Source organism: Zingiber officinale, chromosome 4B (genome assembly GCF_018446385.1).
Source record: "Zingiber officinale cultivar Zhangliang chromosome 4B, Zo_v1.1, whole genome shotgun sequence".
NCBI lineage: Eukaryota > Viridiplantae > Streptophyta > Magnoliopsida > Zingiberales > Zingiberaceae > Zingiber > Zingiber officinale.
Window position 1 is genome coordinate 133,356,242 of NC_055993.1, and position 16,838 is coordinate 133,373,079.

Below are 16,838 nucleotides of genomic sequence, written 5' to 3' on the forward strand. Positions count from 1 at the left end.
AAGAATGAGAAAGTTACAGAAAATGAGAACGAATAGAATACAAGTTTTAATGATTTGGATGAAATTGAAATTGACAAAACTAAAAATATTGATAAGTGTTGTGATGATGAGCATACAAACAAATATCAATGTTCGACACCTAAATATGATTTAAACATATTTGATCCAAGAGTTTGGGATACTCTTGATACAAAAATGAGGGATTTACTTGTGGAAAGAGGACCTAAAAGAGAAGATGTTCTCAAGTTTCCTTTAGATAAAGAATCTCGACATTTTTCTCATACTTACTATGTTCAAATATTACCAAATGGTGAGACTCGTGATCAAAAATGGTTAGTGTACTTGAAGGAGTTGGACAAAGTAGTTTGTATTTATTGTAAGTTGTTTAAAGTAATACACGCCAAAAGTAATTTAGCAAGAGAAAGAGTTAATGACTGGAAACATTTATGTGACAAACTTAAACAACATGAAAATAGTGTTGAACACCTCACTAATCTAAGAGCTTTTGTTGAACTACAAATGAGATTAAAGAAAACATTGACACTTGATAAGGAAATACAAGAACAAATTAAAAATGACACAAAACATTGGAAACACATTATGCTAAGGATAGTTGTTGTTGTCAAATGTCTTACTATACATAATTTGACATTTCGTGGTAAACATGACAAAATTTATAAAGATGATAATGGTAATTTTTGGGGTTTACTTGAAATGATTGCAGATTTTGATCCAATAATACAAGAACATTTTCGACTCATTCAAGATAAAAAAAAAAATTATTATCATTATCTTAGTCATAAAATTCAAAACGAGTTAATATCTATTCTAACCTCGAAAGTCAAGAATGCAATAATTTAAAAAGTAAAGAGGTAAAATATTTTTCAATAATTCTTGATTGTACATCGGATACAAGTCATAAAGAACAAATGACTCTCATATTAAGATGTGTAGATGTTTCAGAGACTCCAATTAAAATAGAGGAGTATTTCTTAGAATTTATAAATGTAGAAGATACAACTGATTTAGGTCTTTCAATGAATTAAAATTTATTTTACAATCTTTAGAACTTGATATTGATAATGTGAGAGAGCAAAGTTATGATAATGTATCTAATATGAAAGGCAAAAATCAAGGTGTACAAAGAAGATTGCTTGACATTAATCCTAGAGCATTTTACATACCATGTGGTTCTCATTCTCTTAACCAAGTTGTTTGTGACATGACAAATTCTTGTGCTAAAGCAAAATCATTTTTGGAGCATGTCAATGTATGTACACCGTGTTCTCTAACTCAACAAAAAGATGGAATGTTTTACTTGAATATATTGATGGATTAACTTTAAAATCATTATCAACTACAAGATGAGAAAATGATATTGAAACAGTTAAAGCAATACTATCTCAAGCTTCCCAAATTAGAGAAGCTTTGTTCAAATTAGTAGAAATAAGTGAAGATAGCAAATTAAGTAGAGATACTAAAACGTTAGCATCTGGTGAACTTTCAAGTTTGAATTTATATTAAGTCTTATTATTATATTTTGCATAAAATTAATTTAGTAAAAAATTACAGTCATAGAATATGCGTCTTGATGTTGTTGTAAAACAATTGTTTGGTCTTATTTCTTTTTTTGAAAAATATAGAGAAAATTGTTTTGCTTCTACTATGGTTGATGCAAAAAAAATAGCATCTGATATGGAAGTTGAGTCTGTATTTCCTACAAAACGTAAAATTAGTAGAGAGGCATTTTGATGAGATTGCTAATACTGAAAGGGAAAATCAATCACCGGAAGAGTCTTTTTTAATAGATTCTTAATGGTCGATATTGCTGTTGGGCAATTGAAAAGTAGGTTTGAACAGTTGCAATATCTATATTTGGGTTCTTGTATGATGTTGCAAAATTAGATTCAATGGATGATAATAAATTGATGAGTGCTTGTGTGAATCTTGAAAATACTTTAAAAAATGTTGACATTTCTGATATTGATGCAAAATATATGTTTTCAGAATTACAAGTGTTGCAAGTAATTAGGGGTGTAATCGAGTCAAGCCGAGCCAACTCTTGAATGTTTAAGTTTGGCTCGTTTATAATCGAGTCGAGCTCAAGCTTTGTTTAACGAATATATTCATGGTTCACGAGCTTATTCGAGCGTTTATCGAGCTTAATAAACATACATTATAAATTTAAATATTCATTAAAAATTAAATTATATATTTAGAGAAAATTATAATATTTTTATTAAAATTTACAATTTTTTTCTAATAAATAAATTTAATATATTTGTCTATATGTTTCATCAGTAGAGTGTAAAATCTATAAATTCAATATCAAAACTATTTTTTTTATTTAAGAGTTAATTCATGAGTTTAACGAACATATTCACGAGCTAACGAACCGAATATTATGAAGCTTGAGCTTAGTTTTTTATCTTAACGAGCCTCATTAAACAAGCTCAAACGAGCTTTTATCGAATCGAGCTTCGAATAGCTCATGAGCGGCTTGCTTCATTAATTTACACCCCTACAAGTAATGTTACCAAGTGAATCTTATGAAACAAGTAAAAAATGGTCTTCCATTCAAATATTAGAGTTTTTACAAACAATGGATATGTTTCCAAATGTGATGATTGCTTATAGGATATTATTGATAATACCCGTGACAGTGACATCTGCTGAAAGAAGTTTTTCAAAATTAAAATTAATAAAATCTTATTTACTGGTCATAATGACTCAAGATAGGCTAAATGGATTAGCAATTTTATGCATTGAAAAGAATATTTTAGAAAATATTGAATATAATGATATTATTGATGATTTTGCCTTTAAAAGTGCATCACAAAGACACTTTAAATGAATTACCTCTGTGTTTTTTTATAGGTGTATTACAACATTCACTCTCATTTTTTCTTCTGATCTAGTGAGGAGGAAGCGAAGAAGAAGGTTTACAACGCCTATGAGCGATACTTTGGATTTAGATGTGAAATTAACGAGTAGACATCCAACAAGTTGGAAGGTTTGTGTTTATTTTGTTGAACTAACATTTTAAGTTTTTATAAACTAAAATTTATTTTACTTTCTGTACTGAGTAACCAAGTAGGTCATTCTCCATGGAAAGTTTTTACTCGCCATATGATGCCTTAGTCAATTTGAAAATTTGAAAATTTAAAGTATTTTTAATTTTTGTTATTGCTACGATTCCTACATAAAATTTAATTCATTTATACTAAGTTTTAATTTTTCTTATCAAATGAAGTATATAAGCAATGTAACTTTTTTTTTCTCAACATCAAGTCAGCTCTAACACCCAACTTGCCTTAACTACTATAACGATTGGAATCTTTAGGAAAACTAATAATTTAGCTACTATGAAGAAGTTGATCAGATCTTGCTGAGAATATGTTTTTTTGGGTATTCATTGTTTTTTGTGGTTATTGCTTAAGCTATAGTGATAGAAAGTTTATGCATAAGAAAATTGTCATCTAATGAGACATGTTTGTTAAGTGCAATGTTTTAAATCATGGATGGTTAGCTCAGGAAGTTTATTTTTTTAACTTAGCTTTGACATAGCATGTGACAAATTTTAATTCAATAAAACTACTTTGGATCTTACTATTTGTGCATGTCTCTATATGGCTACAGGAACCCCTAAACTTGGGCATTGTCATTAGCGTTTCTGATCATGATTTTCATCTTCGTTTTGATCCTTGGTCACAAGTGTGGTTTTTTATAGGATGCTTAACCTTCTTTTATGCCCTTTGTTTCTAAAATCTATATGCATTGTCTTATCAATCCTCTGATAACTCATGTTCTAAAGGCTATACATTCCTCAACCTGACTCATTCAAGTTGCAATACCTTTTTTGAGCAGATCATACCATATGATCAACTGTTGTTGCCTATAAAGTAGGGTTGAAACTTCTTCTCTCATGTTACTTCAAATCAATCTAATACAATATAATAGTTAAATAATTTATTATAATAAAAAAATAACTTAACTTTCTGCAGGGTCAATTAAAATGAAATAAAAAAATTAGATATTTAAAAAACTATTTTTTTGTTATTTGCTTCCAAGTGATGCTTTCAGAACATCAATAACATGTTATTATTAAGTTTCTTGTTTTGGCTTTATTTGTGTGACCCATGGCATTTATTTCTTCCACCCGTGGCATTTATTTCTTCCACCCATGGCATTTATTTCTTCGTTGAATATGTGGATTGAAAAGATATAGAAATTCTAAATATTGATCTATTTTTGTGCATTCCCCAGAAATGAGCTTCCTTTTTTTGTTCCTTGTCTGTAGCTTGGAGAGGAATTATGGTTCATTGTTGGAGGTAAGCATATTCCTTTTGGTGCATCGCCATAAGTAAGTTTATTTTTCCTTTCTCTGATAGTTATGGTATGCTTCCTTAAATTATCTCCTATCATCTTTAGTGGAAATATTGCTGCTATATATCTGGCAGTCACTTCTTTCTGACATGTCCCTATACATTTCTATTTTCCTCAATAAATTGCAAAGTTTTATCGCAGTTTCACCCAAATATGTTTCCATGACTTACAAATTCTTATGATTTTTGTAGGATATTTGGACTGAACTTGGACCTCCTTGTGGAATCTATCAAAAGTAGGTGAATAATTCTACAGTTCAAATATATTTTTCTTGTGCTTTATTCTGAACTTCTGAGTACTACTTTATAGGGATTAGTGTTTGGAAAAGATTTTAATTTTTAACTACTCTACTGAATAAATTGTTTAAGTTGCTTAAACTCAAAGTGAATATATTTGTGATATGCCTTCATGATGTTCTCTTCGTTCTTCTAGATTCGTTGATGTTGAAAATAAGGATTATGGAGGTAAGTTGACTATGCTACACTTCTTTATTATTTTCCAGTTTAGTATCAGGATTTTGTGTTACATTACCTTGCTTATCTCTTTGCATTTTTGTGTTACATTACTCTGTTTATATTTATCTCTTTGTATTCTTGAGTTAAAATTTTCTTCATTGTCAATATTCTTTTGTTAAAAATTCAAGTGATTACTCTTTGTAAACACCTCTTACATTCTAAATGAAATTGATTACAAATAGAATTGTTATTCTTGGATAATTTAATAGTGTAGGAATGGAAAAAACTTTATATCGATAGTTTTAGAATTGATGCTTCATTCTTAATTCTACGTTAGAATGGTAGGAATTTATGCATAAATAAAAAAGAAACAATCATCCTAGATAAAAAAATCTTATTTCTGTATCCTATTTCTCCCGGAGCCTTTGAACAATCACCCAAGAAACAAAATTTTGTAAATAAAAAAATTATTACTTAAATTCGTGGAAGGATAAAATTGGGCCATAATTAATAATTTCTCCCGGAGCCTTTGAACAACCAGGACCAGCTCTGCTTGACACTCAAATCTTGGGTGCTTGGAATCTGGGTGTATATACTGATAATCATTGGGCGTTCGACACTTGGGACTCGGGCTTGGGGGAGTTTAGGAATGTACGTGGACAAAGGCTTAATTTGAAGATGAAAAAATAATAATAATCTCAATTAGCCTCATTGACTATCTCTAGGGATGACCGGCTCGGTCTCACGAAAATTTTCCACCAGCCACCAGGGTAAATCGGGAAGCGCACGTGATGGCTAACCCAGAATCCTAGCATCCTTTGATTACCCCCCCCCCCCCCCCCTATTTGGAGGAAAAATTTCTATAAATACACCGTAGCTAAGGTTCAAATCGTGGATACATGAGAGATAATCTAGATGTCTTATCATGATATCATGGCCCCGAGACCTTAATTTGAAGATGAAGCATTTTAGAAAGGGGAGATAATATTAATCATTACATGGAGGAGCGGAGGCTGGAGTCTTTGTGAGAAGGGGTCATAATGGAGGTCGGCAACAGTTGCAGAAGGAATATAGAACGGGATATGTTTTTTAGCTCACTAATCCTATCTCAGATTCCACTGCATTTCCACTTTCCTTTTTAATAGTCTCACCGAGACAAAATCGACAACCTCTGACCGTGTCTTAACCTTGGACAGAAAATTGTTCTTTAGACCCGGAGATAGCAAGCGATACCCAAACAACCAACATCAAAAGTCTACCGTATCATAGACTTGTCTAAATTTGAAAAGAAAAACATCAAATGATTTTAAAATGCTATGAGAGAACACGTAATAGTGCTTGCGGTGAAATTTTAGCATTTATGTTTAGGGAGCAGTTTTGGTAATATTGCTCTCACATGATTCTATACGTAAACTTAATTTGAAAATGAGTACATCAAATGACTTTAGAGGATTTAGGAAACAATTTAATAGAGTAGTGCATTGGTGAAATTTAACCATTTTTAGTTCGTGTATTAGTTTTGTCAGTTTGACAAAACATGTATATAGACTTATACTTGTCTAAATTTAAAAAGGAATCATTTATACTCCTACATAGGAGTTTTTATTTGTGAGATTTGACTAGTTTAGATACATACTCCTACATAGGAGTTTTTATTTGTGAGATTTGACTAGTTTAGATACACAACAATATTTCCAAAACTAATAAAACTTGAAAAAGGAAGACATTGTATAAGTCCAAACGATCCGATGAATAAGTAGAGTGCTTGTGGTGAAATTTGACCATTTTACCTCCATATAGCAGTTTAAGCAAAACACTACATGGACATATATTTATCAAATAAAAAAAATTTTAAAAAATGCATTGAATGTAGAGTATTCAACAAACATATAAGAGTGCTTGAGATGAAATTTGACCATTTTAAATTCATATTTATAGTGAGATTTAATCGGTGGCGGATCTAGGGGGAGCGGGGGTATGCTTGAGCACCCCTTTGCTCCTGGAAAATTCCACCAGTATACTACACAGTTCAAGGGGCAGCGAGAAGGAAGACAAGCTCCAGCTCCCTTCTTTGAACATCCTCTTACTTTTTGTCTGGATCCATCACTGGATTTAATCATTTTAGATTCATATATCAGTTTTGTCAAAATTATTACATAGGCATAAAAAATTGGAAAAAAATAAAATGCACTCCATTACAAGGTTTAGGGAACACAAGGAGTATTTACTTGTAAAATTTTACAAGGTTATGGCCACATAGTACTTTTGTTCAAAACTTTGAAAATTGAAACAGAAAAAAATGTGCGAGTTTAGAGGTCGGGGAACAGTAAAAGAATGTTTGTTATTGAAAGTAAGTCATTATAGATCCATATAATAATTTTGGCCTTCATATAATTATTTCGACAACAATACTATATGAATCTATACTTGTCTAAATGTGTAAATGACTAAAATTTAATTTTAGAAGGTTCAAGAAGCACAATTTTTTTTGTGACTAGTTTTGAGTTTATATAACAATTTTAAACTTTTATATAGAACTAAAATATTCAAAATTATAAAAGAAAGACATTGTATAAGTTGATAAATGGCTTTTCGATTGGACGTGCCACGTCAACACTCGACCAAAGTCTATGAAAATAGACGAGGAGCTCAACTGCAAGACAACAACACACATTCCAAATCCCTTCTATTTCTCAATGTCTTTAAAGCTTTCTTTTTCATTAATACACAACTGGTATACGAGATTTCTCTATCTCCGGTACGTTGTCAAGAGGAGAAGGATAATGGATCAGTGATTCTTGTGCATGGGCTTCGGAGTAACAACTTGAGAGTTGTGAACTAAATAAATCTCGATGTCTATTTCTTTTATATTTATGTTTATTTTAATGTATGTCCTTACTAAACAGTTAGCAAGAGAAGAATTTGTTATTTGTAAATGTGTTATTCACTCTCTCCCTCTCTAGCAATCTGTACCGCTACCGCAGCACATACAAAGGAGTGCTAGATAATGGTTTTAACAAGTGTTTAGATCAAATCATGATTCTTAACCTTCTCCGCAATTACAAATAGCTTATTGTATATACCTTCCATGCATTCAATTTACAAATTCTCCATCTCATATCTTGAAGTTATGCAATTGGTTCACTAGTTCATTTCTCTTAACTATCTTGGCTCCAAATGTACCATCGTATAAATTATGTATTACGGTCCAACAACTTACACAAGATGAAAATAATAGCTCCAGTCTACTAATAATATGTCTAACTGACTTAGCTCATTTAAACTTCAAACATTATAATCAATCATACTATTCGCAATCAATTAAAAGAGAGGATAACCCTCTAATTGATTAGCAATTCAGATAACTATGTTAGTCAAGGACAATCTACCAGAGATTTCGAAAAATTAGTTAAATTTAAATTACATCAAATTAAATTCAACTTGTCTATTGAGATGACCTGAGCAGAGAATCTCAGACTGCTAGCGGAGGCTGGTTTCTACCCAGTGCTAAGTGCAGACTGCACAGTGGCCGAGCGGGCAGATCGGCCGAGCAAAGAGGCAAAGAAGTCGAGTGGCAAAGCTAGTAGACCGACCGAGCGGGTAAATCGGTCGAGCCGGCCCAACATCCGGGCAACTGAGAGATCGAGCAATGGATACCGTCGAACACCAAATCTTATTGGACCAGTGTAGCAGAGTCGCTGACCGGGTACAGCTTCCAAGCAGACAATACAATAAAGTGGCTAATCAGGTCGAATGGAATAAAGAAGTCGAGTGAGCAGGGTGGCCGAGTCACAAATCAGACCGAGTGACCGACCGAACAGATCGACCGACCGAGCAGATCGGCTGAGCGGGCAAAGCAACAGATCAAATCGATCGGGCCGAGTGGCCGATCAAGCAGAGCAACCTAACAGTAGAAGGCAAGGCGGCCTAAAGGTAGAGCAGCATGAGCGACAGAGCGACCTGAGCGGGCGAAGCGGTCTGAGTGGGCGAAGCGATCTGAGTGGATGAAGCGGCCAAGCGGGCGAGTAGATCGAGGCCTGCGATGGTCGCAATTTCCTTGAAACAAATCTTCCCCACCTCCGGCTGTGCTTCGAGGTTTTCTCGGGTCTATCTGTTTCCCAAGATACAACGGCTAACCATAATTCCCACCAAGCAATGGTTGTCATGACGAACTGAGAGGTGTCCGATTGCTATTACGAGTACTCCGCCGAGCAAGAGGTGCACAACAGAGGAGGGGAACGGAGGTGGAGTGCTTTTGCTTTTTCCTTGCATGTATCTTTTGCCTGTGATTCTAGTCACATTTTATAGGAGCTCAGATCAATAGGCAATGTTAATGATCATTACTCCTCGAGTTGTGAAATGCCAACGTTTCACTCGGCCATTTAAATTATGCATCAATCTTTAATTTAATACATCCATTACACACTTAAATAAGCAGCAAAAAAATTTATGTGGTAAAATGTTAGTTGTTCCACTTGGACAAATTTTGCCCTAATCGATCCGGCATTTGACGCGTGCAGGTCGTGCTTACACACGAGTTAACTTGATTCAGTTCAATCCGAACCCTAGATTTGCACCCCCGGTCACCCACGAGTGAGAGAGTCTCTGCCCATGCATTTGTTCACATCATCAATGCATGTGAATCAATCAATATACCTTGAAACTTCCAATGTGAGACTAAAGTCTCATTTACAATGAAGCTTCTTTCTTCTTTCACCTCTTCTCCATTCACATATATCCAACAAACGTCCCCTCGGGATGGACTAGTGGCTAGTGCATGAGGTGTTGCCACAATGAGGTCTGGAGGTCAAATCCTGGCTAGTAGTCAGGTTCCTGCCCTCCCCTATGCACTAGTCATTGTCCGGGCTAGTAGCCCCCGTGATTTACCTCCTCCATGTTGACCTAAGGATAGGTTGACGGAGGCGCTGGGGGCGAGCGAATCGCCTTTTGTCACAGCATATATCCAACAAGCCAATCCTCTTTAATAAGCTTACAAGCTCCATAAGCTACCCTAAAGTTCAGGGACCTAAGCCATTGATAGAAAATATGACTAGGGAACACCTTTGGGAATTCATAATTAACCATGTCAATCTACAACTCTCTACCAAAGAAATTTTAGGTAGACAAAAAATACTTTGAAACAATAGCCCATAGGAGGACCCAACTCGACGATTCTGCCAAGTCACAAGGCTTTAAAGAAATACACAAGTTATAGGTAACTCTAGTCTCTATCTAGGTCATCATACATCAATATATCATTTACCCAAATTACAACATCACAAAATAAAAGGTACAAATACTCTTTGGGCTGATGAGGAATCTCCACGCTCGACATGCACACAATTTCAATGACAACTCTGCAGGGCTTTGCTCGCATAAAAATCTATATCAAGCAGTCGTACACTCTTATGAAAATTATATGACCAAAAATATTGTCTTAACCTGCCCAATTATCACTAATCACGAGGACTCAACACTATTGATAGTGATCTATTATGATGGATAGTTTGCTATCTGTGACGGCTAAAGCCATTGCAAATACCATAATCTTTTTAGTGACCCTTCTTCTCCACCTTTTTTCACCCAAGTATCATAATTCCTCTTGTATCCATCGAGTAAAAATTGGATAAAAGAAATTTCATTTGGCCATTTAACATCTGCACCTTTCCATCCATCTTATTTTTCAGTAAACTGAGTACAAACAAGAAAAAGCAGGGATTCTATTTCCTGTTCAATTCAGAAGCAGCAATGAGGAAATGGTGTGTTCATGAGGAAGCAATTAGATGGACACTTACCCGGATCAGTGTAAGGTAGAACCTGTAGACATCTGAAAAGTTGAAATGTTGTGGAAAGCCCACCAACTGTTGCTAGGAAATGCTTTCAGATGAGATCGAGAATGTCATCCATGTGAGGTAAGACTCATCTGGGGACTCATTGATTGTGCTTAGACTAGAATTGGATGAAAATGAACTATTTAAAGGAATGATTCATTCTATTCTATCCATTTCATACTTCACCAAGTGAACAACTTTGCTCCACCTTTATTAGATATAATATTTATTGATAAATTATTATTTTAGATCTAAATAAAAATAAATAAATTGGGTGAACTAGACAAATTTGGCGGGTTGATCATGCAGAGTAGACACGATGAACTTATTGGGATGTAGGTCCCCTAACTGGTCCAATGTGACCGCGAGTTTTGACGTTTTGGCCTTACGTTTGTGTTTGATATGTGTGTGAGTGCGCAAAGATTTAGATATACACACATGGAGATGACTTAACATGGCCAAGGTCATGGGTACTCGATGACTTAAAAGTTTGTGAAGATAAAAAAACAGATGGTATAAGATGCCCAAGTAGGAAATGGACACTGTATCTGGAGCGAGAAGGATGACATCGGGAAAAAGTCGAGGATTTGGTATATTTGAAGGACGAAAAGCTTGATGTGAGATGGCCAGAGGTGCACCATGTAAGCTAACGAGTTGAAAGTTCAATGCATCCAAAGGATTAGAAGCTCGACGGGAGGCCTCACACTGGAAGATAACTATAGATGAGCTAAGGGTTGAGAGCAAATGTACTGGGACGAGGGTAGCTTTCAATCTAGGCAGACTCAACCATTAGATGGACCGTAGTCGGCATATTAGTCATCTAAAGAAGACTTTTAATTGATTGATGTTTGAATTGATTGGGCAGTCAAGAAACTAACGGAATAGTGTTTCCATTGACCAATCAACTAATTGCCTATGATCAACCAACTGATGTAGATTGGATGAAGCAATTACCAAAGGAATTGAAGCAAAAGGGATCCATTGGATTCGATCAAGGATAGTCGACTCGTGGCTATGACAGATCGACTAGTGAACCTTAGACGAAGCCGTCATTGAGGGAATTGCAGGATACGATTGTGATCCACAGAAATCAGTCGGATCAATTGACAATTGGTGAAGATCCAATCGATTGATGGGTACTAGATCAACAAGACTGTTAAGATTTTATTGGTAAAAAGTATTTAAAGAGCTACGAACAAGAAGTAACAGATTCATAAAAATCATTGTTTAATTGTTATTTTTGTTGAGTCTCAGTGTCAAAACCCTAACCTCTTATAAGCCTCTTATGCATACTACGATCATCTTGTAAGAGGTTTCTGCACCTCTTTCACTTCACTGAAGAGGAAAAAATATAAAGGGTTTCAAGGGTGTCCCGCTAAATGGATTATAGGCCGTAAACTAGAAGCCTGGAAATTGTCGAACCACGTTAAACAACTGTGTTAGCGATTGTAGTATATTTGTTTGCTTTTATTTTTATTTCGCTGTTAGTATGTGTTTATGACCTTGCTGAGATCAATTAAGAGAGTAGATATTTTATTTGTAGGTATTTAATTGCCATTCAGCCCCTCGCCTCTTGCATTTACCTCACGATCTTGCACCAATAAGATTGATTAGATTGATTGTGTTGGCAGCCATATTGGGTTGGTTGAGTAAAAAATGTTGCTTGACCAGTAATCCAACTGGTTAGATCAACCGAGACAAGCCGATGGATTGCACCTATTAAACCTAGTAACAAGATGAGTTGGGCGTATTGAGTGGACTAACTAAATCGAGCATGTTGTGTGGACCTATTAAGCCAAACATGTCAAAAAAGAGAGTAGATTAAACACAAACCAACCATAGACCAATCTCTATCATATTGCCTAAATGAATTAGATGAACTAAACACATTAAACTATAGATTGAATCATTCCGCTGGTTATAAAATTCCATTTAATACAACCAAACAAAGGAGAAGGACAAGCTACGTTCCCTTTTCATTTCATTCTATTTCATTTCCAATCTGCCCATTACATTACATTCTAACCTACCAATGACACCCTTGTGTTTCAAAAGATCCTCTTATTTTCTTTTATTAACCTTTGTACCCTCACTATTTATTCTCTCATTTTGCGCAATTAAATAAGCAAGGTTAATACCACAATATTCAACAATCTAATAAACTTGTAAAACATGCAGAAGTTCATGTCATTATCAAATTAAGCTCATTTACTCACGATCCTGCCATTTATCAACAAGTAAAAAACAAAAACTAATGGAAACTACAATACTGTGAGATAAATGACATAATGAATATTGATGTTAAAAGAAATTCAGAAAGGCTTAGAATCTGACTAAAATAATCTAATACTTAAGAATGTGCTGCCCCAGGTGGTACAGACCATGCTGAAAACAAGTTCCAAATTAATCAAGAATGAGCCAGCCTTTTCTCATAACCATTATTTTATTTAATTTAATTATTTTTTTAAGGATAGGATATACTTGTTAGACAAAGATAAGAAACCAAAATAGACGAGGCAACAAGAATAAAAACCTATATCAGATACAACTGCAACAGGTGTTGATAAAGGTTATAAGAATTGCTTGCATGTGAATGACACAAAAACAACCAAACTAAAGTATTGACCAAGTTAACCTACATCAAGAAGCTTTCTCAGTTTTAATAGAACCAAAGAGTTTAGATATGTCAGAATGCTTACGAACATGATGAGGGCATTTGAAAAGTATGTCTTGAGCCTCTGAATACCTTCCTTCTTCGAAGAGGGACTGGAACACTTGTAAATAAACCATAGGGGATGGATAGTTGTTCATGGTCACTGCTTGCAGAAATTCCTTGGCATCTTCAATTGTCCCATGCCTGGATATATAGAAAGGAAAGGGAGCTGAATACGGAGGAAATCTGTGGACCGTCATTGACCTCAGAACCTTCAATGCCTCTTCAAGCATCCCTGACCTCAACAATTGTTGAATCAAGAACTTATAAGTTTCTTGCCAGAGCTTCATATGTGCTCTCTCCACCATCTCATAGAAAAGTCTATAACCAGCATCAGCCATATTCTTACTGCACAAGCCTCTCACCATAACGTCCAGAACATCTCCATCAGCTTCACAGTTCTTTTCAATCATCTTCGCAAATAGCTCCTGGGCTTTCTCGACTTCACCAGCATTGCAGTGACCTTGTATCAGGATCGTCCAGGTTTTGACATCAGGAATGCAACCGGCAATCTCCATTACATCGAGCACATTGCGGGCATCATCAAGTCTCTTAGCCTTACAGAGTCCAAAAACCAACTGGCTATACGTGATGTTGTCCGGCTCATAGCCGTCGAGCTTCATTCTCTCCAGGATCTCGTCGGCGTCATCAAACTTACCAATAGTGGTGAGAGAACGATGGATGCCATCGTAGACCACCTTCGACAAGGAATACCCAGACGCCTCGTACTTCCTCACGACTCTATGGACCAAGTCGAGATCCGGAGCGCCGCTGAGCGCAATCTGCCTCAGCAGAATGCCGCAGTCCTGAATCGCCGGCTTGTAAGGCCCGTCCATCATCAGCTCGTACAGTTCCACCGCCGCATTCATCATCTTGCGCTTGATGAAATGCCGGGATACTTTTACGTACGTGTCGATGTCTAGCTCGTGCCCCTTGTCCTTCATCTCCTGGATCAAGCTCCAGAATTGCCCCATGGACTCCTCCTGAGCCATCACCCGGATGAGAGCGTTGTACGCGACGGAACCGTGTTCGTAATCTGACCTCCTTTCAGCCAACCGGAAGAAGTCCAGGGCCTTCTCAGGACGATCCCGGACCTCTCGAAGAATCTTGGAGACCGTGGCCTCCGAAAAAATAAGGTCCAACTTCTTCCCCTCCTCGTCGTTCCAGTTCTCAGATTCGAGGATGGCTGTGGCGGCAGCGGAGACGGAAGCTTCAGAGGCGGCTTCTTTAGCTGTCCGGCTGTAGTATTTGGAGAGGGCGTTGGACTCGCGGGGTAGCTTGTGCTTCTTGAAGGTGGCAAGTAGGGTTAAGTAGGTGCCTTGGTCGATAGCGTGGCCAGCGTCGCGCATAGACTTGAGGAAGGCCCAGAAGTCGGTGAGGTGGTCAGGGTAGCAAAGGATGCGGAGCATGAGGTTGTAGGACGGAGGGCCGGGGGCGAAGCGGTGCTGATCCGTAACAGAGCGGAAAAAGGAGAGAGCTTGCTGGGGCTTTCTGTCGAGCTTATTGAGGACGTAGAGGACGGACTCTTGAGTGAGCGGGGCGCCGGCAGAGGAAGGAAAGACGGCGTCGGAGAGGGGAGAGGCGACGGCAGAGGTGGAGAACCGAAACGGAGAGGAGAAGTGGAGGCGGATGGAAGTAGAGCGAATCATTGCGTTCGCTCGATGCCTTGCCTTCGTCGCAAGAATGAAAGGGCTGTTGGACACTACGCACCTACTTTATAGGGTTTTACGATACTTACTTTCTATTTGGATTTTCTAAGCATATTATCAAAATAGCGTCATCCGAATACATGAAAACTGGACTATCAATTAGGTTGTACTTAGGTCAACATTATATATTATAAGTATGAATTATAGTTCGCATCCTATCTCCTAATTAATTTGATATTTTTATAATTATGTTATTTAAGTCTCTTCCTATAATTTAGGAACGGAATATCTGTAATAAATATAATCATCTTTTATTATAATTATGAATTATAATTGTTGGAAGAAATAGTAAGGATGTTTTTTTTTAAATTTTTTAGTGCTTTAAGGATCAACTCATGGATTAACGGATGAATTTCACATGTTTAACATCAGGGGTGGATCCAGCGGAGGGCGGCATCGGCGGTCGTGCCCCCTTACCGATGGTGAAACCTCTAGTATTATGGAATTCCACCGGTGGAGATAGAGGATATCGCCCCTTGTTCCGTGTAAAAATCGTCCCTCGATGTTTAAATTTCTGGATCCGTCACTGTTTAGCATAGTTTGGTGAGATGGTAGGCCTAAGAGCTAACCCATAAAAATCTAACATATCTATGACTGGAGTGGATAAGAAGTCTAGGAGGCACCACAGACTTTCAGATATCGGGAGATCTCGTTGGCTTCTTCGAAGCTCAGGATTGCAGACTACAACTCACTAATGGGATTCACTAATCAGAAGGATGAACTCCTAGCTGAAACATATCTTTTTTTATGCAGGGAAGACTTAGCATATCACCTTAGTGTGGTATGGGTTGAATGCTTTTGAATGTTTATCTTACCATTGTCATGTGACATTATAAACTATCTATAGTATTTGCAGGAGTTTTATATGGACCGCCAAGTGCATGGGCAGACATGTGCAAACCTAAGGAGGGAGGATTGAAGTTGAGAGATTTAAAGGTTTGGAATCTTGTATTGCTAGCTAAAGTACTATGGAGAAATCAGGAGATGCATGACACCTTATAAATTAGATTTTGGCATCAAGGGGCTGAGTCTAAAAAAGACATGAGTGAGGACACTGCGGAAGAACTACCTCCAGCGAAGTCATCCATTTACACTGAATGTTGGCACATAGGAGGCTTCTCACTAGAGACAGGTTGGACTCCCTAGAGCTAGAGGATATGAGAAGCACATTTTGTGGGCTGGTGGATGCAACACATGAGCATGTGTTCTTCAAATGCAGTCTTGTCAGTGAGCTTGGAAGGAGGATTAGGTGGTGGCTACAGATGAATTTTGAGATGTCCACCTATCAAAGGATGCTCAAGACCTTCAGACAACAGTATAGGAGGACTAGTTATCTAACGAAGGTTTGATACCTTATCATGTCATCTATGATTCACTATGCATGAATGGCAAGGAATCGAAGTGTGTTTGAGAGTGTTAGTTTTGATGTAGATGTGGTATTTAGAAAGACAAAAATGTGTGTATATTTATATATAGAAAGAGAGAGTTGTTATCCTACTTATCTTATGGTTCTCACCTTGTGAGAACCTTAATATTATAACCCAACTCTAAATCCTAAATTCTAAAAAAAATTATATATTTGGTCCTCACAACGCAAGCACCATAAGGCAAGTAAGGTAATACACACTCATATACCTTCATCCAAAAAATATGATGTATCAATGATTAATCATAGTTGCTACAGCATATGCATAAGTGACGTCTTATTCAACTCAAGTGGTTAACAACATATTATAGCAATTAT

At 36.5% G+C, this 16,838-nt stretch overlaps 1 protein-coding gene across 1 annotated transcript; it reads right to left on the reverse strand.

Moving 5' to 3' along the window:
• Positions 1-13,206: 13,206 nt before the first annotated feature.
• On the reverse strand, positions 13,207-15,077 carry LOC121976838 (pentatricopeptide repeat-containing protein At3g48250, chloroplastic-like). The gene has a single exon (XM_042529210.1). The coding sequence runs from the start codon at positions 15,032-15,034 to the stop codon at positions 13,313-13,315; it is 1,722 nt and encodes a 573-aa protein (XP_042385144.1). The 5' UTR covers positions 15,035-15,077; the 3' UTR covers positions 13,207-13,312.
• Positions 15,078-16,838: the final 1,761 nt, after the last annotated feature.

Bases quoted from the DNA above. Each gene is read 5' to 3' on its own strand.
- LOC121976838 (XM_042529210.1), bottom strand. From the start codon at position 15,034: ATGATTCGCTCTACTTCCATCCGCCTCCACTTCTCCTCTCCGTTTCGG.